General features: G+C 36.4%; 1 protein-coding gene across 2 annotated transcripts in view; it reads left to right on the top strand.

The window, feature by feature from the left end:
• The window catches only part of MAN2A1 (mannosidase alpha class 2A member 1), a 137629-nt gene that overhangs the window by 77159 nt on the left and 37487 nt on the right, over positions 1–22983 (top strand). For both annotated transcript variants that reach the window (XM_035562590.2, XM_035562591.2), the window contains exons 13-16: positions 10240–10405; positions 11516–11752; positions 11861–11983; positions 21623–21737. In XM_035562590.2, the coding sequence (XP_035418483.1) occupies positions 10240–10405; positions 11516–11752; positions 11861–11983; positions 21623–21737 (641 nt within the window). The remainder of the gene's footprint in view (positions 1–10239; positions 10406–11515; positions 11753–11860; positions 11984–21622; positions 21738–22983) is intronic.

Consider the following 22983-nt stretch of genomic DNA (forward strand, 5'->3'; position numbering starts at 1 on the left):
GATTAGATTCCTGCTAATTCTTCTGTGGGATTTTTTTTTTTTCATAAACTGGAAAAGAAGTCTCATTTTAAGAAGAGGTAAAAATCTTAATCATAGAATCATAGAATGGCTCAGGTTGGAAGGGACCTTAAAGATCATCAAACTCCAACACCCCTGCCATAGGCAAGGATGCCACCCACTAGATGAGGTTGCTCAGGACCTCGTCTAACCTGGTCTTGAACACCTCCAAGGATGGGGCATCCAGAGCCTCTCTGGGCAACCTGTTCCAGTGCCTCACCACCTGCAGAGTGAAGAATTTCCTCCTAACATTTCATCTAAATCTCCCCTCTTTTAGTTTATAACCATTCCTCCTTGTCCTGTCATTCCACCTTGTCCTGTTCAATCTGTTCATATTTGATAATATTTGATTATATATATTCAAGACATTCTATTGTATAATAAATAGTTTAATTGGATTATAAGAGTTGTAGCTGAGATGTAAATTAATTTTTGTTACATCTGTGACAATAAGGATAGTCTCAAATTCAGATTCTTAAATTTACAAGAAGTTTAGCTGGACTTGGTGTAGAGGACTATATTGGTGTTATTTAGCTTACCCAGTTACGTAAGCTGAAATATATCCTTAGACTTTATACAGTCAATGAACAGCACCTTGAGAAGCTATCACAATCTCCTTTAATGGAGAACTTGTCTTTTTCTTCTCGGACAATAGAGACTAAGACTGCTTGGTCAACTTGAATTTTTATGAAACCACTCATACTTGTGCCGACCTAAATTTCATATTTACCTCTGAAAGTGTATCTGAGACTGCAGCTCTTCAATCCTAAGGTTTTCCTCACAAAACACTTCAACATTTCATTTAAAGTCTAGGATTGTATAGTCAGCAAGCTAATGGTTTCAGCGTCCACTCTATCTCAAAGGAGGGGTATATTAAAGCTATAGCAATTATTGAAACTAAATGTTGTAATATAATTAGAATGTGCTGATGCAGTTTAAAACAGTTTCTCTGTAGTTTCTGAGCTTAATGCGCTATAGCTTTGAATATGAATGTTCTGAATGTTCATTTTCATAATGTGCTGATCAAAACAAACAAGGAAAACAAACATAAAACAAACTGCTAACCAAAAGAGGAATAATAAAGGAGGCTTGATCCCTTCTATTTTTGTTAAAACTGTGAAGCAGAAAGTCAGACTTTAACTTGACATCATATTTTAATTCCACACATTTATTTAGTTTCAGGTCAGTTTTTTGTGAGCACATTTTTGCATTTTTACCTTCATTCGCTTGAGTAGCAAGCTTGCTGGTTGACTAACTATAATTCTGATTTTCATTTATAAATGTTGGATATTACATATGATTCAAGTTGTATCCTTAGTCATCCATCCGAGGATGGTGGAGTTTTTTGTGCAAAGTGAGGCCAAAAACAAGTAAGCAATGAATTCTTTTGATCGGATCATGAAATTCCAAAATACTTTCTATTTGTATCAGTCATATGTTAATAGAGTAGAATATAAATAAATATAAAATTTGTCATCATACTGGGAATAAACAATCTATGTAGGATTAAAATTTAAAACTATCTTAATAAACTAGAGCTAGTGCTTCATAGTCAAAGAATGAAATTCAGCAGGTCAATAGAAGTATTACACATCAGATGGAAGATAATGTGGGGACTAACCAACTAGACATTAGGGAAGCAGGAAAAGACTAGGCATTGCAGAATATCACGGACTCAGAGAGCCTTATTTGTATGGTGTCAGAGGCCATTTTGCCTTTGGATTATTTAAATGGAAATGTTCTGTGTAAAATATAACTGAAATAGTATGTTGTACTTAGAATGGTGAAGGCTTCAGCAAAATTATGGTATCTAGTTTTGGAAAATGTAATGATATGAAGGTATGGGAAGTCTTAGCAGGAAAGCAGGAGTAATAAGCTGAAGAAAGCAAACAGGTGTTGTGTGAGGTGCAATGAGGTGTTGTATGAGCAAACAGAGGTGTTGTATCTGTTCAAAAAAAAAAACGAAAAACTAATAATGGGAAACATGAGACTTTACATAGAGGTTTCTTACAAAGAAAAACAGTTGTATTATTATCTGTAGTGGAAGAAAGGAAGAAATAATTGGAAGAAATATTTAATTTTAAGTAATAGAAGCGTAATTATTTTTTACCAAAATGGATGCTTGAGATGCAAAACAGTATAGACAGTTCTGGAAGCTGCAGTAGTTGTAGCATTTGTCAAAGGTGGTCCTACTGAATTCTAATTCTGGCTAAGGGGCCAATGAAAAGCAAGCTTCTAGACTTAGACTTATTATTATTATTATTAATAGCTAGATTTGCCTTTTCTGTCTTGAAGTTACTCTTCACAGTTGCAGCAAACCAACCTATAAACAAGCAAACCAGGTAAGTAAGGTTATAGGCTGCTTTGTACAAGTTGCCTTTTATTAGGCCAACTGAATAACCAGAGAAGTGGAGTGTTCTAAGGCATACAAGAACATCCAGTGATCTGAAACGTTACCTGATGTTTGTGTGAGAACTCAATCTAAAGTGAGAACAGCTCTACTTAGAAGTGCTGTTCCCAGTGCATCAGCACAATACCTTATTCTCAGTTTGTCGTGCAGGCAACGTTTCCTGATTAGGATAAATATTTTGTCCTCTGACAAACTTTATTTTGACACTTGGTAAATAATATCGATTATAAAACGAAGAGTGTTTCTCTACCTCTTCATGAAAGAGCTGACGAGCTGACTGAGTGCTGGATATTTTAACTATTTCACATACTAAATGATTGCAGAGTGGTACATATATATATATATATATATATATATATTTACTATAGATAGGTAGGTTTCTGATCAGGTGAAAAGTGCTGAGTAGTAACTACTTTATAGTATTAGCAACATCAGTTGCTCACTAGGAACGTCAAGGTTAGGGTATTTCCTAATATTGGAAAATACTGGATCTTCACTCTGTCCCTCCCGACACATCAATGTAACATATATACTATATGTATGTGTTGTACTTATAAAGGAAATAAATCCGGTTGTATTTATAGAGGAAATATTCTAAATTCCTATCTTCAGATTTCTGTATGGTTTGATGGTATTGTTTGACATGGAAATACTATTTTTTTTCTTAAAAAAAAAAAAAAAGAAAATAACATTTTTCTGATGCTGAATTATTCCATGTATGGGTATTACTGGTTTTTGCTTCCTTTCTGGACATAAATTTGGAAGAAAATGATCTTTGAATATGTAACAAAATATTACTGGACAGATATCCATGAATATCTCTGCAAAAATGCATTCAGTAACTCCTTAAGGACTTAAGAACTTCCAAACTCAAAATTAACTGACAATTTGATTTCATGGTTTTGTTTTCTTATTTTTTTGATAGGGGTTGCCACTATTAAAAGAAAACTGTCAATCAAATGGTATTCTTGATAATTTAAGATAGAGGCTTATAGTTCATTGTTATGAGTAACATGTTGTAGAAAAAGTATATTTTGGATGAAATCTGGAGAGCTTTTTGCATTTCAGAAGTAAATATTCTTATGGCAGATGTGGAAATGAGGGGTGTTTTTAAATAATACCTGCAGAGTCAGATTTTCCTTGAAACAAGTATGAATTAGATTTGAATGACTTCAGGCACTGGACTGGACACATCATTTTCATATGTCAGATTTTGAGAGACTTTCTTTAAAACACTGTTACCTAAATTTCACATTAAATATTTTTTTTATTATAACAGAAAGGTATCTTGAAATGCTGTGCAACTTAAAATGTTTTTTAAGCTCATGTTAGTAACTGTTAGAGTTGTAGAAAAAATACTAATCTTCAGTGAAGGCAAGTGTCTCCAACTTCTGAAGAACCAAAAGAGTAGTATGGCAAGGTAACCAGATAATACCCTGAATCCCTTTAAAAACAAAACAAAAAACTGAAGTTGAATTATAGGACGCTAAAATTTAGGTATATGTCATTTATTTTCAGAATAATTGTTTTATATACTCTTTCCATCTTTACTAATTTATAGCAGAAATGCATACAAACTAGGCTAGATATGGGGAAAAAATGGGGTGGGGTAACCCAGAATTGAAAAATCCCTTAAAAAATACTTTTGACTAAGGAGGGCTTGACTGTCTTGTAATAGACCATAAGAACTTTTAATAGAACTAAGTAACTTGATATGATTTTTTATTTTTGTCTAGTGTTTTGTGTAAAATTTAAGAAGAAACGTTCTACTGAATGAGAAGGAGTTTTTATGCTTATTTTTCTTTTCCAAAGTTGTTTTTTTTTTCCCCATAGTCTTTAGAAAGAAGGAGGGAGCTTCTTAAATAACACAAGAATCCTTTCTGTGGTCTAGTTGTTTTTAGTTTCATTCTGTATTAACAATCTGAGGAAAATATGTGTCTATTACGTATTTTCGTGGGCATCTGTGCAAAAATGATGTAAGTTTTTTTTCTTATGGCAAAATCATACATGTTTGCAATGTACAAATGGAGATACCTGTTTTAAGTGGATAGTCTTGGTTCTGTTTGTTCCCTTCACCACCACCCCCAAAGAAACAGACTATTTAATGTCAATTCAAATATTAGTTTTGTTTTTTTTTTAGGATTCTAGCCCTCCCTCCTCCCCTCCCCCTTCCCCTTCCCCCCAACATACAGCAGAAGTCACGCAGTTGTGTTTTTGGCATCTACCATGGCAGATGGTGCCTTGCACAGTTTAGATACTAATCCCTAATTCATTTCTCCCTTATGCCTAAGTGTTTACTAACTAGACAATGTTGCTATCTATTGAGTCATCTTATATCTTTCAGAGTAATCTTTTCTCGCATACTTTCAACTGTGGATCAGTTTTGATTCAAGTTTGGACACTCATTTGATGTCTGGACAGTTTTTACTGTTGTATCATTCCAGTGAAATGTTTATGTTTAGAGAATTTGAGTCGTTTGGAATTCTGATTATCTTTCTAGCTGAATTCTGGTTTCTAACACACCAGTCCTTCTGGTGATTTTTCTGAGTTTTAGCATATGTAGACATGATTCAATTTGTTTTTGGGGCTTGAAGCATTTTAAAGTGGGTTCACAATTTTCTTTCCCTTTCAGTTGCCCCCCACCCCAACATACCTTCCTTTGACTTCCAGGAGAATTTACATGCTTCTATTTTTTTTTCTTTTCTTTCTTCAGTGCAAGACTATTTATATAGCATACTATTTGCCTTCTTGGCTTGTATTTATTCTTGATTTTGGATTTAATTCTAACATTTTGGATGTTTTCACCACCTAGCTATTTTTTTTAGCTTTGCCTCTATTATGGAAAAGGGAAGGACACTAACCAGCTTCAGAGCTTCCTGCAATTTTGCACTGAAATTGAGCATATGTGCTCAGTGAAATGAGTTATGGGAAATGCAGTAATCTGTCTGTGAAAATTTGTCATAGGGATAGTAAAATTGATCAGAGTATGAGCTTGAGTAATTGGTTCTCAAAGTTTGATGTCCTAAGCTGTTGTATATCCTAGTGTCTTGAACAAGTGGTGGTTCAAATAATCCTTTGTGACTAGCTTTCCAATGTTTACTAGTAATTATTTTTGTTTCTCACATCAGTTGGAGGCATCATTTAAGAAGACACCATTAAATGAACTTTAAAAGAAAATAGTAACTGTTGTTGCAGGTGTTACCAGTGAATGTGTGCATGTATTGACATATATATATGCCCATATGCTTATCCACATCAGTGAAACGGAAGAAAAATGATCATGAAATACAGTAACTTTTTGGTTTAAAAAAACAAAACTTGCCCTAGTGTTCTTCTAGAAGACCAAGATTAAAGTTGTTAGAGATCTGCAACAGCTTTTTTCATATTTTACCTATGAATATAGCTAAACTGTTTTACTTGTATTCCTGATAACCTATTAAAGTATCTGAAAACAAATGTGGGGTTGCTTTTTTCAGCTGTGGCTGAAAGTATTTCACAGCCAGTTTAATTTTAACTACAGATACTAATCAAAATATTCTTTGACACTTAATGTACGTGTTTAGTAGAAGAGTTTATTAATGCCATATGTTATACTATCTATGGAAAATTATCATGCATATATGAATAAAATATACTCACTTTGGGTTTCAGAGATCCAAGAAGTATAGGATCAAAAAATTCAAGGTGTATCTTTACAAAATTGTCTGAAAGGCAGGTGGCAGGATTTGCTTTTCTGAAATTGCAAATATTTGTACATAAAAGATGCATCCTATTAAGGAATAAGAGCTCAGATCTGCATCTGTTTCTCATTTTTGAAAATGAGTAAACTGAGAGCAGTTTACTTCTGCTCCTGATGTACAGATGGAAACGTGGTCTCTGTGTGAAACAATTGGCCATGGTTTTATTAGGAAAAAGTTATATGATTTAATTTTGTTTCAATACAGTTAATAGTTTCAGAATTCTCTGATTTCTGGAATAAATTAAAGAAATGGTGGTCAGGAATTAGACATGCTGGTGTTTCTAAAGTGTCTGGGTTAAATTTTTCCTCTGAATTTACCAGTAGACTCGTTTCCAACCTCTATCCTTTCTTTTGACAAAAGATGTGAATTTTGGTAGTTTTCTTGGTGGTGTTTCCAAAAACCAGTGGCCTGGATAATTGCTTGCTGCTTTAGTACTTCTCATATTCATGCTTCAATTCTGGAATAGAAAACCTTTAAATATTGTCACGTTGCTTCTCTATGTAATGTAACCACAAGTACGTTAAGCAGTTGTACTCTACATTTGCAGATGACATTCTCTGTAATGATACAGCTTAACTGAAATGTGTGACTTAATTGTTTCATACAGAATTGAAAATAGCTACAGTGGAATGTGATGTAAGAGTGAACCTTGGATGGTACTTCAGAAATAACACAATTTAATCACATTAGTCAGTGCTTTTGCAAATGTACAATATTTATATCTCAGTATATGTATTTTAGTTTGGTCCTGCTGAAAACAAAATACTGGTGTCTGGACAAAATTACTTATATCTCTACTGCATAAAATCTGCCTTGCCATTACTACCTTTGACTTCTGTGTCACTTGACATGTACATAATGAACTTAAAACACCTTGATTCAAGAAGGTATAAGACATAAATAACTTGAAACAAAAAGTTTCGTATCCAAATATCTAAAAAAAGACATAGTCAAATGAAATATAAGTATACTATGCCAGTTGTTAAGATCTGGGGCTTTTGTTATGGGAAGCTCTGACATGACTCTAATTAAAGTTGTGAAACATATTTATATCAGTGGGAAGGTGAAGAATTTCCTTGCAGTATTTTCACATGAAAATTTTGTGTAGCAGATAATGTAAGTTTATTGAGGATGTACAGCATCACTGAAAATGAATTGTTAAGTATAAGCTAGCATTTTACTTAGAAGCATAAGAGCTCAGAATTTCACATATATAGTGAAGTATAAATAAAACATTTCTATAATGTTCTGATAGGTGAGAATGGTGATTTACTCAGAGCTTTTGTGCTGTATCATCTCTTATCTATATTGCTCCTGACAATCCTTGCACTCTTCTTTCATAGTATATGAGGAATCCTTAAAAAAAATTTCATGAATCTGGTGGGTTTTTTTGTTTGTTTGCTTTTTTTTGTTTTGTTTGTTTTGTTTTGTCTTCCTACTTCTTAGGGCTTGTAGAACAGTGTTTTAGTTTGGTTTTAGTTCCACAACAGTTACAAAAACAGTTATGTTAACACTTAAACTCATATTTAAAAATAAAAAAAAAAATCAATGAAACAAAGTGTAATAATGACCTACGTAAGACTAGGGAAGGCTCACAGAATCTTGCAGAAGTTGTTAAAGACAGCTTGTAAAGCTAACCTAGCATAATGTTAACTAATGTCTTGTCTGGTAATCTAGAAGTCCTCAACATGCAACAGGGCCAAAAAAGTGTCCCAGTGTGCTTTTGGTTGTGTTAGTAGAGAGCTTACCATGGCTAGGTGCATAGATATGCAAGAAAAATCATTGTTATGCACAGCACTCATAATTTAACAATCCTTCCGTACAGGAAGCTTCAAATAAGGAGTTAAAAGAAGGAAAATATTTTTTAAAGGAAACTTTCTATGTATGTCAGCTTATCTGAAGGGTCTTAATAGAAAAATCTAATATAGCCTCTGGTTTTAGTTTATTCAGCTAATGAAAAGTTGGAATTCACCTTTTCTACTGATTTTGAGATAATAGGTTAGTGTTGATGGGCAGTGAGATTGAAAACAGCCAAAATTTGATGAATGTGAAAGGAGGGAGCCAGTGACAAGATAATGGGAAATGGTTGCCTGGTTAGTGTTCATAAGGATTCCGAGTATCAGTAGAGCAAAACTGTATTTGTTAAAATTCAGGTAACATAGTACACAAAGTTACGACTTAAAGTTAAAATTAAAGTAACATATTTACATAAGTAAATAAAAATATACGTACAGTGTGGAAGGAGAGTGGATGAGAATTTTCAGCAGTATAGAGAGGAAGGAAGGATGTTCCTTGTGTGTCTGTATTGCATCTATACCTTAATGGTGGATTAATGTAATCTCTCTTTTTGGCACTGATACTGTGTAGAAGTCATTTCTCTCAAAATGAGGAGTTAAAATTTATACTTCCTTATTAACTCTGTGCAGTTTGCTGCTGCCTTTCAGCCCTGAAATCTTGCTGTATCCCTATGCCCAAAGTGTAATCTCAGCGTTCCCTTGGCCACTGCCTGCCCAGCTTTTCTAAAGGTAGATCAAAGGTGCCAGGAGATCTCACTCTCCTCTGATACCTGTGTAGAGGAGGGCTCCCTCAGTCAGTTTAGAGCTAATGTTGGAAAAGAAGGAAGTTTAAAGGGTTTAGCTATATAAACAGCTTGTTAGCTGGACCTTAAAATTGTACCAAAGTACCAGGCTATCTAATAATGGAACATAGAGTGTCTGAATGTATGGGTAAGGAATCTGGAAGAGTTACAGTCAGAATGGCAGGTTCTTGAAAGAGGCTCACGCTACAGATGATGTTTTTAGATGAGAGTGACAGAATGAGATTTGTGGTTTGGGTACAAGGAAACAGTTCTAAATGAAGCAGTTCAAAGGTGATAGTTGAATTTGAGGAAGGCTAAGATATAGAAGGAAAAGAAAGAAAACCACTGACAAGACCCTGAGGAATCTGCATAGAAAATGCCACAGAGAATGGGGAGATTCTACTTAGAAGAATGCTGAAGGTGGGATGAGGTGGAACCTGGTGAAAGATAAGATTTCATGAAGAAATAAACAGTATTTTACAGTGGGAAGGTTCAACGAGGTTGAAGACAAAATATTGTTTCTGCTGTGTATCTAAGAAGTAATTAGAGATCTTGGCAAGAACATTTTTCATTGTTAAAGACTTTTTTCTTAAGGATAAAATGAACAGAGGATAGCTTAAGGGAAAACTTGTAAATAGTGCATTCTTTGAGCGTGACATGAGAAGAAGGGAAATACAGTGGCAGTACTACAGATGTGTGAGGCAGAAATGTTCTGGTACTATTTTATTTTTTTATATTTTACTATATATGGCCTTGTAAGAAAAAAATTGTGTGTGAATGAAATGTTTCTTTTCAATTTCAAGGTGAATTATTTTGGTTAGTGATCTAAACCGTGTACTGAAATGGAAGAACAGGCATAAGATTACATACAAACTATCTATTCTATGCAGACCTAATAAAAAGATTCAGTGTATATGCAGACAAGTGTCATAGGGAATTTTGGTAAATTATAATTTAAATAATTATGAAGTTTCCCTTATAACAGAGAGAAAGTTTCTTTAAAGAATATAAATCAGATACGTGTACATACTCCAGATTATGCTTGTCACTTCATTTTTAAGGTATGTTCAAGGGAAAGCAACTGTGAATAAAAATTTAACATTTTAGCCAGAAAAATCCATCTAAAATAACCTAAATATCTGTAATTGCAATTATTAATAGCAATTCTTTAGTAGTTAAAACTTGAAATTAATGTATTTTGATTGCATAGAATTTTTAAAAATGCTATTGTGTAAATCATCTGAAAAATAATATCATTAAGGAAAAGTCTGCCAAGAATTTATGTTAACTATCCATTGTTTTCTGGTTATGTTTTTACATATTTATTTGTTGTGGTATGTACCTGTTGTTCTAACATCGTTTTAAAGCTTTGTATGTAAAATTTGTGTGCAATAATATTAAAAATTGAGGAAACTTATTTGCCAAAAGATAATTTGGCAAATATATTTTTGCAGGTACCTTTTGATATATAATCCTACAGAACAGGAGCGATTTTCAGTGGTTTCAGTCAATGTGAATTCACCGAGGGTTAAATTATTATCTCCTTTTGGAAAACCTGTTACTGTCCAGATTAGTGCTGTTTGGGATGGAGCAACTACAGTATCACATGAAGCATATCAGGTATGCTGCTTTAAGTAAAAAGCATTAAAGAAGTTTTAATTGACATATGCTGTAGATTCACAGTGGAATAAAATGATACAGTAATGAAAGCACACTTCAAATATTGTTATTTCTGCCTTTGGCAGATTATGGCACTGATTCAGTCTCCCTAAGGAAAAAAAAAAGTTTTTAAACCGGTAAGTTGTTAAACTTCTGTAATACGTTATAATACATTAGGGGTCCATTTCAGTTGCATGAGCAGAAAATACTGGGTGCGTACAGACTGGATAGTAATCTCCATTACTTTGCACTGTTTGACAGATGACTTTGATTCCACCTTACTTTGTTTCTAACTAGTTTCTGAGAATTTTTGACACACATCATTACAGAAGACTGTCCTCAACAGTCACACATCAGAAACTGTATTATGTGGAATTCTTAATAATGGAACAGTACTACACAGAGCTTCTGTTTTTAGCCTTACGTTCTTAGCCTGATTTCTTTTGACTTAGGAGCCAAATTGAATTTGTTTCAGCATAACATTCCTGCAAAGACAATTCAATTAATGTTGTTCAGTTGTCCTCTGAAGAGATTATTATTGATAAGTAACATGTGGGAATTGCAGAAGATAAAGAAGAAGAAATAAGATATCCGTAACTCAAATTCTAAGCAAATTGTTTTGGAGATCTACCTTGAATATTACTTTTCTGTACAGATGACTTTCTACTCGTAAAAGAACAGAAACTAAAAATAAAACATTATTGTTTAAATTTGTGGGTTTTTAAATGCATATTTGGTGACATGTAGGGTCCAAGCTCAACTGATGTGCTACACACATACCTTTAATTAATAGCAAATACGCTTAGAAATATACATCACAAGGTACATTCTTTTTTACCAGGATTCAAAATAATTATTGCATTAATAAGCAGTCATTTTGATGCTAACCAAATCAGTGATACAGACATTTTTGTGTGCTAATTCTTCACATACTTCAGCCATTAAATTTGGAATGCCATTTGTAATTTCATATTCATTTGCCTGTTGAAACAGAATGAGTTAAACTGAGCATACATTTGGTATAAAACGTTTTTGTATTTTTAGTAACAGCGTCTTCTTTACTCCCAATAGATCTCTTTCTTGGCTCATCTACCACCTTTGGGTCTTGGAGTTTACCAGCTTTTGGAAGTTCAGAGTTCAGAAACAACTTTAGCAGACTATGATATATACGTGAGTGGAAGGAACAGTGTGCAGGAGAAGCCAGACAGAATTTTCAAGATAAAAGAGATGCCGAATTCTGTGGATAATATAATCTTAGAAAATTCTTATATGAAACTGTGGTTTTCTGGAATGTCTGGACTACTGGAGGTATATTACATTATAGTTCAAAACAGTTTTGTTTTTTTAAGAACTTTTGTTCTTACTTGTGGAAACCTAACTGTGCCAACTATTTCAAACATGACTCTCTATCTGTAGAAAATAAATACAAAAGAAGATGGTAAAAATCATCAAATGAAGGTGGAGTTTGCTTGGTATGGAACTACGAGTAACCGGGATAAGAGTGGAGCTTACCTCTTCTTACCAGATGGAGATGCCAAGGTAAAACTTCTGTTTGCGCAGAGATTCTAATCTTGAAGTAACCTGAAGCATTCTGTAAATGCAGCTTAGGAAAACAAGTTTTCAGCAGCATTGAAATCTGTGTGGTTGGAAATAATCATGTCAGTTATTGAAATGATTGACAGAACTTCACACTTCATAATCCTTGACTTAGATTAAAATAGAAAGGGGGAAGGAAAAAAAAAGTATTAACTTGAAAGTGCAAAAATATACAGAATATTTATGATTCACCAAAAAATTTAAATAAGATGCCATCCTTGCAAAAAATTCAGTGATATGTGACCATTCACACTCTTAATAAAATCACTTGCACTTCATATGGTGAACAGTATCAGAGATACTGATTCATTTCTTCACTTTTCTGATTCTGATGATTTTTTGAATGTGAAGAAGGAGCTTCCAGTTTGGAGTGTAGTATTTGTTAGCTGGGATTAGCATATGTAGTTTAATGTAGTAGTTAAAATGCAGAGTCCCGGCTGATGAGTGTACACACAGAGTAGCAAGCATCTGTTCTGATTAAGTAGTCTAGGGTTATCAGTATTTTTAGCTGGATAATTATTGGAGGGCAACAGCATACTCCTATTAGTTTTCAAATTGGAAATTCAGAAATTACAGTGTTCCTGTACTGGCTTTATATAACCATAAGAAATCTATTGTACCACTTTTGGAATTCTTTTTTAGAATACTTTTTGGTATTTCAGAAAACAAATGATAAAAGTAATAAACACCTTAAAGAACCTAAGTAGTTTGCAGAATATTTCCTCTGCCCAGTTTCTTCTGGGGAAAGTAAAGTTCCATGTATTCCATGGAAAGTTCCTTGTAAAAGTTCCATGTAAATTTCTTGCTACAAGAAGGACATGGAGGTGCTCGAGAGAGTCCAGAGAAGGGCAATGAAGCTGGTGAGCGGTCTGGAGTCTTACGAGAAGCGGCTGAGGGAGCTGGGCTTGTTTAGCCTGGAGAAGAGGAGGCTCAGGAGAGACCTTATCGCTCTCTATAGGTACCTTAAAGGAGGCTGTAGAGAGGTGGGGGTTGGTCTATTCTCCCACGAGCCTGGTGACAGGACAAGGGGGAATGGGCTAAAGTTGCGCCAGGGGAGGTTTAGGTTGGATATTAGGAAGAACTTCCTTACGGAAAGGGTTGTTAGGCATTGGAATGGACTGTCCAGGAAAGTGGTTGAGTCACCATCCCTGGAGGTCTTTAAAAGATGCTTAGATGTAGCCCTTAGTGATATGGTTTAGTGGAGGTCTTGTTAGTGTTAGGGCAGAGGTTGGACTAGATGATCTTGGAGGTCTCTTCCAACCTAGATGATTCTGTGATTCTGTATAAGGCAAACTTGGATTTCTGTGTTGGCCCCTCCAGGAGATAAGTAAGGGTGACTATTCTGTTTTTACTTATGTGTGTATATCAGAAGTGGACAGAACCACTACCTTTCCCTCTAACAGTCTCTTATAGAAGCATGCCTTTTGAGATCTGTCAGTTGGAAATTTTCAGTCATTTAGTGTATTTAGTCCCATAATTTTTTTGTATCAGTTATGTTCAACAGGGCTCCCTAACTCTTAAGTTTTAAATGTCAGTGCTTTTGGTTGGTAGATACCAGAACAAAATGTAAATACAATCACTTTTTTTATTCTTTTCAGTAGCTACTAGTTCAAACTTTAACTAGTTTTATTTTAGATGCTACTGCATCTTTTGCTTAGAAAAACAGTAATCTGTAAAAAGTGTACACATAAATCCAAGCACAGTTAGAAAATAAGGTACACACTCAACTTTCATGATCAATGAAATAAAACTACATTTTTATGTAACATTATAAAGGGTGGTACGTTCGGCTTTTGTAACTTCTTGTACTATAAAAATGAAATCATGATACTTCTAAAAATTCTGCTTTTGTTAGTATACCATAAGGCTCATTTGGCTGGAATTTTAATAACATTAATTAAATTATCCTACTGGGAAAAACAATGGAATTCTGTAGTAGTTTCTGAAACAGTTTGAACTAATGGTTTCTGTCTAAAAGAAATGCCATCTGTTCACAGCTCTCAGTGTGAGGTGGGTTGACTAACACTTTCCAAGTCCTTGTGGGAAGTGGTGGTAGGATAAAGTACAGGCAGTTTTCTTGATTTTGGCTAGATGGTTATTCTTCTATTTTTTCCCATGTATTATTGAAAAATTTGTGAAGAGCAATTGTATCCTGAATCATAGAGTCATTTATTGAAAAAGACCCATAAGATCCAACCATCACATAACACTAAAAGACCACCACTAAACCTACCCAAGTGCCACACACACCTCTCTTGAATACCTCCAGGGATAGTGACTCTACCACCATCCTGGGCAGCCTGTTCCAATACTTAACCACCCTCTCCATAAAGAAATTCTTCCTGACATCAAATGTAAACCTCCCCTGGCACAAGTTGAGGCCGTTGCCTCACGTCCCATCACTTTTCACCTGAGAAAAGAGACTGACACCCTCCCCGCTTCAACCTCCTCTCAGGTAGTTATAGAGAGAGCAGTGAGGTCTCCCCTCAGTCTCCTCAAGACTAAACAGTCTCCCTCGCTTCATAACTCTTCGTCTCTAGTCACCAACTTTGTAGGTCTTCTCTACACACCCTCCAGCACGTCGATGTCCTTCTTGTAGTGAGGGGCCCAAAACTGAACACAGTACTTGAGGTGCAGTCTCAGCAGCACTATGTACAGGGGGACAAACCCTTCCCTAGTCCCACTGGCCACACGATTTGTGATGTAGGCCAGGATGCCATTGGCTTTCTTGGCCACCTGGACACTTTCTTGGCCACCTGGACACACTGCTGTCTCGTGTTCAGCTGGCTGTCGGCCAGCACCCCCAGGTCCTTTTCTGCTGGGCAACTTTCCAGACGCTCTTGCCTGAGCCTGTACTGCTGCATGGGGTTGTTATGACCCAGATGCGGCACCTGGTGTTTAGCTTTGTTGAATGTCATGTAATGGGCCTTGGCCCCACGGTGCAGCCTATCCAGATCCTTCTGCAAAGTCTTCTTGCCCTGAAGCCTATCAACATTCCCACCCAACTTGGTGTCTTTGGCAAGCTGACTGAGGGTGCACTTGATCCCCTCACCAAGATTGTTGATAAAATATTAAAGAGAACTGGCCCCAGTACTGAGTCCTGGGGAACATCACTTGTGACTGGATGCTAACTGGATTTAATTGCATTCACAATGACCCTTTGAGCCCAGACAGTTTTTTTTCCAACCAGACAGTTCATCCTTCCAAGCTGTGAGCAGCTCATTTCTATAGGAGAAGGCTGTGAGAAACAATATTGAATGCTGTGCTGAAATCCAAGTAAACAACATCCACAGCCTTTCCTCCATCCATGAAGTGTGTCATGTTGTCGTAAAAAGAGAACAGGTTAGTCAGGCAGGGCCTGCCTTTTGTAAACTTGTTCTGACTGGGTCTGACCATCTGTTTGTCCTGTATGTGCCGTGTGAATGCAGTCAAGGTGATCTCCATGATCTTTTCTGGCACCGAGGTCAGACCGACAGGCCTATAATTCCCTGGATCCTCCTTCCTGCTCTTCCTGTAGATGGGCATCACATTTACCAACCTCCAGTCATCTGGGACCTTCTTGGTTAGCCAGAACTGATGGTAAATTTTTGAAAGTGACTTGGCAAACACTTCTGCCATTTCCTTCAGCACCCTTGGGTGGATCCCCTCTGGCCCCATAGATTTGTGAGTATCCAAATGGTGTAGTAGTTCGCTAGCCATTTCCCCTAGGCTCACAAGGGCTTCATTCAGCTCCCTGTTTCTGACTTCCAGCACAGTGAGCTGGGTACCCTGACAAGAAATAGATTTATTAATAAAGACTGAGGCAAAAAAGGCATTAAGTACCTCAGCTCTTTCCTCATCTCGTGTCGGTTTCCCCCCACATCCAATAAAGGGTGGAGATTCTCCTTAGAACTCCTTTAGTTATTTATATTTTTATAAAACATTTTTTTATTGTCTTTCAGTTTAGTAGCCAAGGTAAACTCTATCTGGGCATTGGCCCTTTGAATTTCCTCCCTGCAGAACCTCAAAACATTGTTGTAATCCTCCTGAGTTTCTTGTCACTTCTTCCGACGGTCATAATTTTTTTTTTTCTCCTGAGTCACAAAAGAAGCTCTGTTCAGCCAGACAGGTCTTCTTCTCCACTGTCTTGCCTTTTGGCAAATAAGGACAGCCCACTCCTGCGCCTTCAAGATTGCAGTCTTGCAGAGTGTCCAAGAATGTTCTTGAACCCCTTTGCTCCTTAGAACTGCCTCCCAAGGGACCTTTAAATTAATTCATTATGTATTCTGCTATGTATTAAAGATATGTCAATTTATGATGACCTACTCACTCTATAACCATGTTCAATACCAATAGGGAATAGTAACAAAACAGTTTTTCCCAAAGAGTCATATGCTGACTGTTTCTGGGATCAATGTGAGAGGTTCATTTTCTTTAAGATTTTTTTTTTTTTCAGAAGTAATGTAGACTTTTCTGATAGGCCCACAATGGGGAAATTGCAATTCTCCCTCAGGTAACTGTGTCTATGAACACGTTTGTACTGTGGGTACTTATGTACTGCATGAAAATATAATAACAGATGTGCTTTATCCTGCAGAATCTTTAGTGCTGAAGCTTTTCTCCATGTCCTATTCCCCTTCACACTTTGTCTCCATGGTTGGACTTCCTTTACTGATTATGGTTCTTGGCTTGTATAGCTAAAGTTGTTACTAGTTTTAAAAAAAACATTTTTTCGTTACAGATCCTTTTGTATATTTATCAGGCCTACCTGTTGCTTCTACTTGTTTGTGCTATCTAACTGCATGGCTTTCAAGTCTAAAAGATAATGTCATCTTTTTGCATTTTTATTGGCCAGATAGTCCACTGCACAAATGGAGAGACTGTCCATTTAGAAAATGCCACTGTATATGCCTTTAGATCTCGTATCTCAAAAAACAGAGGACCCTCATTCAAGCACAGAATCCTGTTTTTTAGTGCTTTCTGTGTTTTTACATGACTGATAACAGGAAAAGGATAGTATGCAGGGACAATTAGCTGGAGGGTGCTCACATGACTCCAGTATCAGCTGCATCTGAAATGTCTGTTCTCTCCTTGGTGCTACACGTTTCCCTCAAGCATCACAGCTATCATTTAGAGGTCTGCCCCAAGTGGTGTTTTTTTTTGTTTGTTTGTTTTTGGAGATGTAAAATGACTGCTTTCTCTCTTATGCTATGTAATCCTTTAAACAGTTCTTGAGAGGTCATAGCATTTTACTTTTCCCAAGACATTAGTATAATCTCAGGCTCTGCCAAATTAAGGGTAATATGCTATTGAGAAGACACTTTTCATGAAGACTTCAAATTCTTGATTTAAATCTCAAATAAATCAAGAGCAATTCAGTCTGTGCTGGAAAACTTTCCTCTGGATATTTTTGATGTGGAAGTCGAACTGTGTGTTGTACTGCCAGAAGTTTCTAGGCCACAGTAAGACTGTTGGTAGTATTTAGTTGTCTGCAGGTGGAAACTTTCATTGACCATGCTTCATGCATTCAAGCTGCAATATGTCATACCAGCTTCTACACAAGCCAGTAAACATGTATGTGAAGGCAAGTCTTCAGTTATCCCTTAAATACTTTGGCACACAGTTGGTACCAGGTAGTTTAAGGTATCTTAGGGAGCTATGGAATGCTATTTTGCTCCAAATTGTCTCCCTTAAAATTTCTACCTCACTATTTATTTTTTTCATTCCAAGGGCAAGTTGTCATGTTTCTTTCGAATATGAGTACTGAAAAATGGTTTCTGGACCTTTTGACCCATAGTTCTTCTCCTGTTTCTGAAAATACAGCCTTCCAGGCTTAACAAAACTTGCCACAGCAGGCTGCTGAGTCTTATACATTGAATTCTACTGATAATGAGGAAAACAGATACTATAGCAACTATTCATTTTAACTGTTTAAGAAGTGGAGTCTTGAGACCGGTTATGAGACCCAAATATTTTTATTCCAAATTTAGTCATAGAGTAATCATAGAATTGTTCATGTTGGAAAGTCATTTAGTCCAATTTTCCAGACAAGGCAGCGTAAACACTGAATTCAAACCAGAGATTTGTCCAGTCAGTTTTGCAAATGGCATTGTCATTGTTTGCTCCCTTCACTTAGAAAGGAAAGTGATTTGTGTCTGAACAGCAAGAGTCTTATTTCTGCAGCTCAGACTTTCACATGAAAATTGTCTTTGTTTTTCAGAGTAGGGATCTGTTCAGTGGCCTCTGTGCATCTCTCTAGGGATATTTACGATGGTACTAGACTAATTGTACATAAAGAAGTTCTGTTAAAAGCCTGATTCATTGAAGTATTTAAGTATTTTCTGTGTGGCAAACCTGGTCACTATCTCTTTACAGGTTCTGAACTCAGTGTATCTCCAGATGGCTATTAAGAAATCATTTTAGAGGATTAGTGCTTTTCTAAGACTTCCGTGTGCCCTCAGTACCATACTTGTTCATCTTTCCCATTTCCCCAACAATCAAGAAGCAGCAGGCATCTTTGAGGACTCAGTATAATGATATATCCACTGATGTATCAAAAAACTTGTCTACCCCCTAAAACCTCATGCCAGCAAGTGCTTTTGGAACTCCCAAACTCCTCTTTTGGAAGAGGAACTCCCCTTCCTTTTTTATCTTTACCTCTCAGCTATGTCCAACTGAGATACTTGCAAACTTGGTTTTAATACATATCTCTCAATGCATGTGCTAGTGGAACCACAAATTCAGATTAATAAATAAATAAATAAAATCCTTAATTTCTGACAACATATGCAAAATATAAATGTAGCTTTTGTAGCAAAATCTCAGAATCTGAGAGATGTTCAATGCGTCTCATTTCCGCTTTCTGCTGGTATCGGAACAATGCATTTTCATAGTAGTTATCAATGTCACCATCATGTTTTATGTTAACAAGCTATGTTAATACTAACTTTTGTGCTGATTTCCTCCAGGTATTTATTATTTTTTACTTGAAAAAGAATTACTTTGGGAAATGTTTGCTTTTTGTAGTAAGTACAGTAGCCTTTTTTGTTCCTTTATCACTCATGCAGCATCTCTCCATTTTGCTGGTTTGGTGCTGAATGGGTCACAGAGCTGCAATGGACTGGTCCTAGTGAGAAATGTTCTTTCAAACAATAGAAAGAAGCCCATAAGATAAGTGTTACTTTGCTAACAGAATGTAATTGGCAATCTGCTGTTGATATAAGAAGTGTTCTCCTATGCAATAATTAGTAAGGGCATTTGTTTGGCCTGAAGACCTCAGGTTTCTCCAGGTTATTTTCTGAGAGTTCCTTTAGTTGTTGTTTCAGTCTTTGCCAACTCGAGGATCTTTATATTGCCCTGACCTGCAGGGAAGATTTTGAAGGGTTTGATTATTCCACTTTCTTGGCAGTGATGCAGTTCCTATGTGGTATTCTAATCTAAACACCTACTTTTAGGAGCAAGTAGTCACAGGTTAAGTGAGTTTGTCTTCTCTACTTATATGTGATAGATAAGGACTAAGGAACTAATTCCTCTACTGGACTCTTGTACAAAGTATTACTATAGTCGATAGCTACAGAATTGCCTCCTGGAGCTCTGGCAAAGTTTTTGTTAAACATTTTTTCTGGAGCTTTAAGAATAAACGTGAATGGAAAGGCAGATTTTTTAGCCTTTGAGAGTCGTGTTCACTTCCTTCTTTTATGCAATACCTCTTGAAATCTTCTCTGTGAAAATACATATAGTTATATGCTCAAAGAAGGAGGCTGGGCAATCTCCAGCACAAATACAGGCTGGAAGGTGAATTAGTTAAGAGCAGCACTGAGGAGAAAGACTTTGGATTTTTGATTGATGAAAAAATGAACATGAGCCAGCAACGTACGTTTGCAGTCCAGAAAGTTAACCATATCCTGGGCTGCTCCAAAAGAAGAGTGGCCAGCAGGTTGAGGGAGGTGATTCTCCCTGTCTTCTCTGCTCTTGTGAGATCTCACACAGAAAACTGCATTCAGCTCTGGGACCCACAGCATAGAAAGGACATGGACATGACCTATTGGAACAAATCTAGAGGGCCACAAGGATGGTCAGAGGGCTGGGGCACCTCTCCTATGAAGACAGGCTGAGAGGGTTCGGGTTGTTCAGCGTGGAGAAGGCAAGGCTTTGGGGAGACCTCAATGGTCTTCCGGTTACCTAAAGGGGCCTGCAAGAAAGCTGGGGAGGGACTCTTTGTCAGGGGGGAGGGTAGTGATGGGACAAGAGGTAATGGTTTTAAACTGAAAGAGGGTAGATTGTTAGATATTTGGAAGAAATTCTTTACTCTGAGGGTGGTGAGGCACTGGAATAGGTTGCCCAGAGAAGCTGTGGATGTCCCATCCCTAGAAGCGTCCAAGTCCAGGTTGGATGGGGCTTTGAGCAATCTGGTCTAGTGGGAGGTGTCCCTGCCCATGGCAGGGGGGTTGGGACAAGGTGATCTTTAAAGTCCCTCCAACCCAATCCATTCTATGATATATCTGTAGTTCTTCTATGACATGTTGTGTCTTTTGTGCATGTAATTGTGATTTCCTGTCTTTCTCAAGATAAATTTGATCTTTGTTGTCCTTGCTTGAGAAGGAAGAACATGCTCTGTCCTTCTGACAGTTGTGCATGTAGGAGAAGGATGGTGACCCTTTGAAGAACTTTCTGTTTAGGTTTCTCAGAATAATGTGGTTTTCAAGGTGTTTTTGTTTGTTTGTTTGTTTGTTAATGAAGTCTTTATTTAATGCTATTGCCCTGTAGTAGTTTTGTAGTTGTTGTTGTATTTTCCTTCCTTTGGGCTTTGCGTATACTTAGTATTTAACCCATTTTTACCTTTTATACACTGTATAGCATATGTAGTTCAATCTGGAATAATCTGTTTTTGAAAATGTCATTGTTTGCTTAGCTGAGACTTGGAATAGTTGTGACTACATGGAGTACTTAGATGCACATTCTGATATATCTTTGAGAGAGGAACCATGCTTCCACTTGAGGTTTCTTATCTGTTCCCTGCTCTACCCTGAGTTCTAGGGGGCTCCCCAGTTGAGGCAACTGTAGCTGCATTTGATGAAGAGAGTTTCCCCTTTCTTCTACTTTCAAAGAGCTATGCAAGCTGATCCTTAAAACAGTACGGTTGAAGCTTTCATCATGCAGTTTGTACCACTGATACAGTAAACTGTGAGCAAACAAAACAGACAAACCATCTGCCATACGTTATGAAATTGTGATGTTTGATAGCTAGTTAGGAAGTATAATTTTGCTAGCATAAAACTGAATTCAGATAGTTGCAGTAATAGTACATTATTGTGTTTGTCTGTAGGTCCTGTAAACATTAATCCTCATGGAATACCACTGAGGTGTGTAATGATGCTTATCCTAACTTTAGCTAAAGAAAAAGTGAACCTTTAAAGAAAGCTTGGTGAATTTTGGACTAGGAGTGATTTTTTTGTTTGTTTTTTACCTCCAACATTTCAGACTGTGTAGGTGCAGTATAACAGTTATTAAAAACAACAATATTTAACAATTATTAAATATTTTGATTTATACACACAACTTTAATAAAAAAAATAGCATAATTGTTCTATTTTCTTTTTGTAGCCTTATATTTTCACAGATCCACCTACTGTAAGAGTTGCTCATGGAAAGATTTTCTCAGAAGTTGTGTGTTTTTTCCACCATGTGATGCATACCATGCGACTCTATAATGTCCAAGGTAAGAATTGTAAAGCTGTCTGAATCACTGGATTCTTATTGCTATGGTCTTGGACCCTACCTGTCTTTGCAATGTTTAAGTGCATTTCTGACCTATTAGAGAATTATTCAGATTGAGATCTTCACTGAGTCCAGTGCAATCAATATGATCCTTTTCTGAGCCTTAAGCCAATTATTACGCTGATACTCAACAGATTTGTTGGAGATCATTCGGTATTAGGAAATCTTATAGTATAAATTACCTATGGGTGTTCCCAAACTTTACTGAACCTTCTGAATGGTATACATAGCTGCAAATTATGAAAATGAGGAAAAACTCTGCAAAAGTATCTTGGTGGTTTAAAAATGTTACTTTCCTTCATAGCTTCAGACTTATTGGTGGAAGTACAACATCATCTTCTCTAAGGTCACAAAGAATGGCAAATGTTTTGTAAGCAGCGTTAATAGTTAGGTCTGTTTTATTGTTTTATTCCACAACTGCACATGTGCTTTAATGACCTGTGAGCTTCCACTGTATGTCCTTTACCTGCTCGGCAAAGCTCATGACAGCATTGTCTGTGTCTGAGGGGCACCAGCACTGAAATCTGGCTTGTTGGCTTATATATCAGTTTTGGTTGCTTTTCCTTCGGTGAGGCTTTTAATTTTTCTCTTCTGTTCAGCTACTGTTTTCCCAGAAAGTTCTAGGAAAATAACAACTTTGGAAGCTCTGGTCCCTTCCAAATTTGATGGTGAAATTGGCCAGTAAGAAGTGTAGAAGACAAGGGTGCAATTGTATAAATTTGCTGTAGAAATTTGACTTGAAATGTTTAAATATGCATTTTTAGTTGTTCATCTATTTTTATTTACTCTGCTGGTGGTTTCTGAAATACAGAAGCATTGCTTAATATTTCCAATAGTTGAGGTAACTGAAACATACTCATATTGTTACTACTTCTACTGTAGATGCCAAAATTGTCAATTTAGTTTTGAAAATCTTATTTATCATATTTATGTTTCTGTACACCCTCTGAAATGCATAATAGATCTATAATGTACTTAATCTTCCTATTTCTCGTACATTTCAAAAAGAGCATGGCAAATAGTACCTAATTTAGTCACACAGAACTGACCCGTTTGATTTTTTTTTTTAATTTTTTAGATCGTAGTATGGTTGTCTTCAGAACGTACATTGATTCAGATGCCTCCTTTTTTATGATATGAATGCATACTTTGAAGTTTGAAGTTGCTAGAGTTTACCAGTACGCCAT

Source organism: Cygnus atratus, chromosome Z (assembly GCF_013377495.2).
Source record: "Cygnus atratus isolate AKBS03 ecotype Queensland, Australia chromosome Z, CAtr_DNAZoo_HiC_assembly, whole genome shotgun sequence".
In the NCBI taxonomy this organism is placed as follows: Eukaryota; Metazoa; Chordata; class Aves; order Anseriformes; family Anatidae; genus Cygnus; species Cygnus atratus.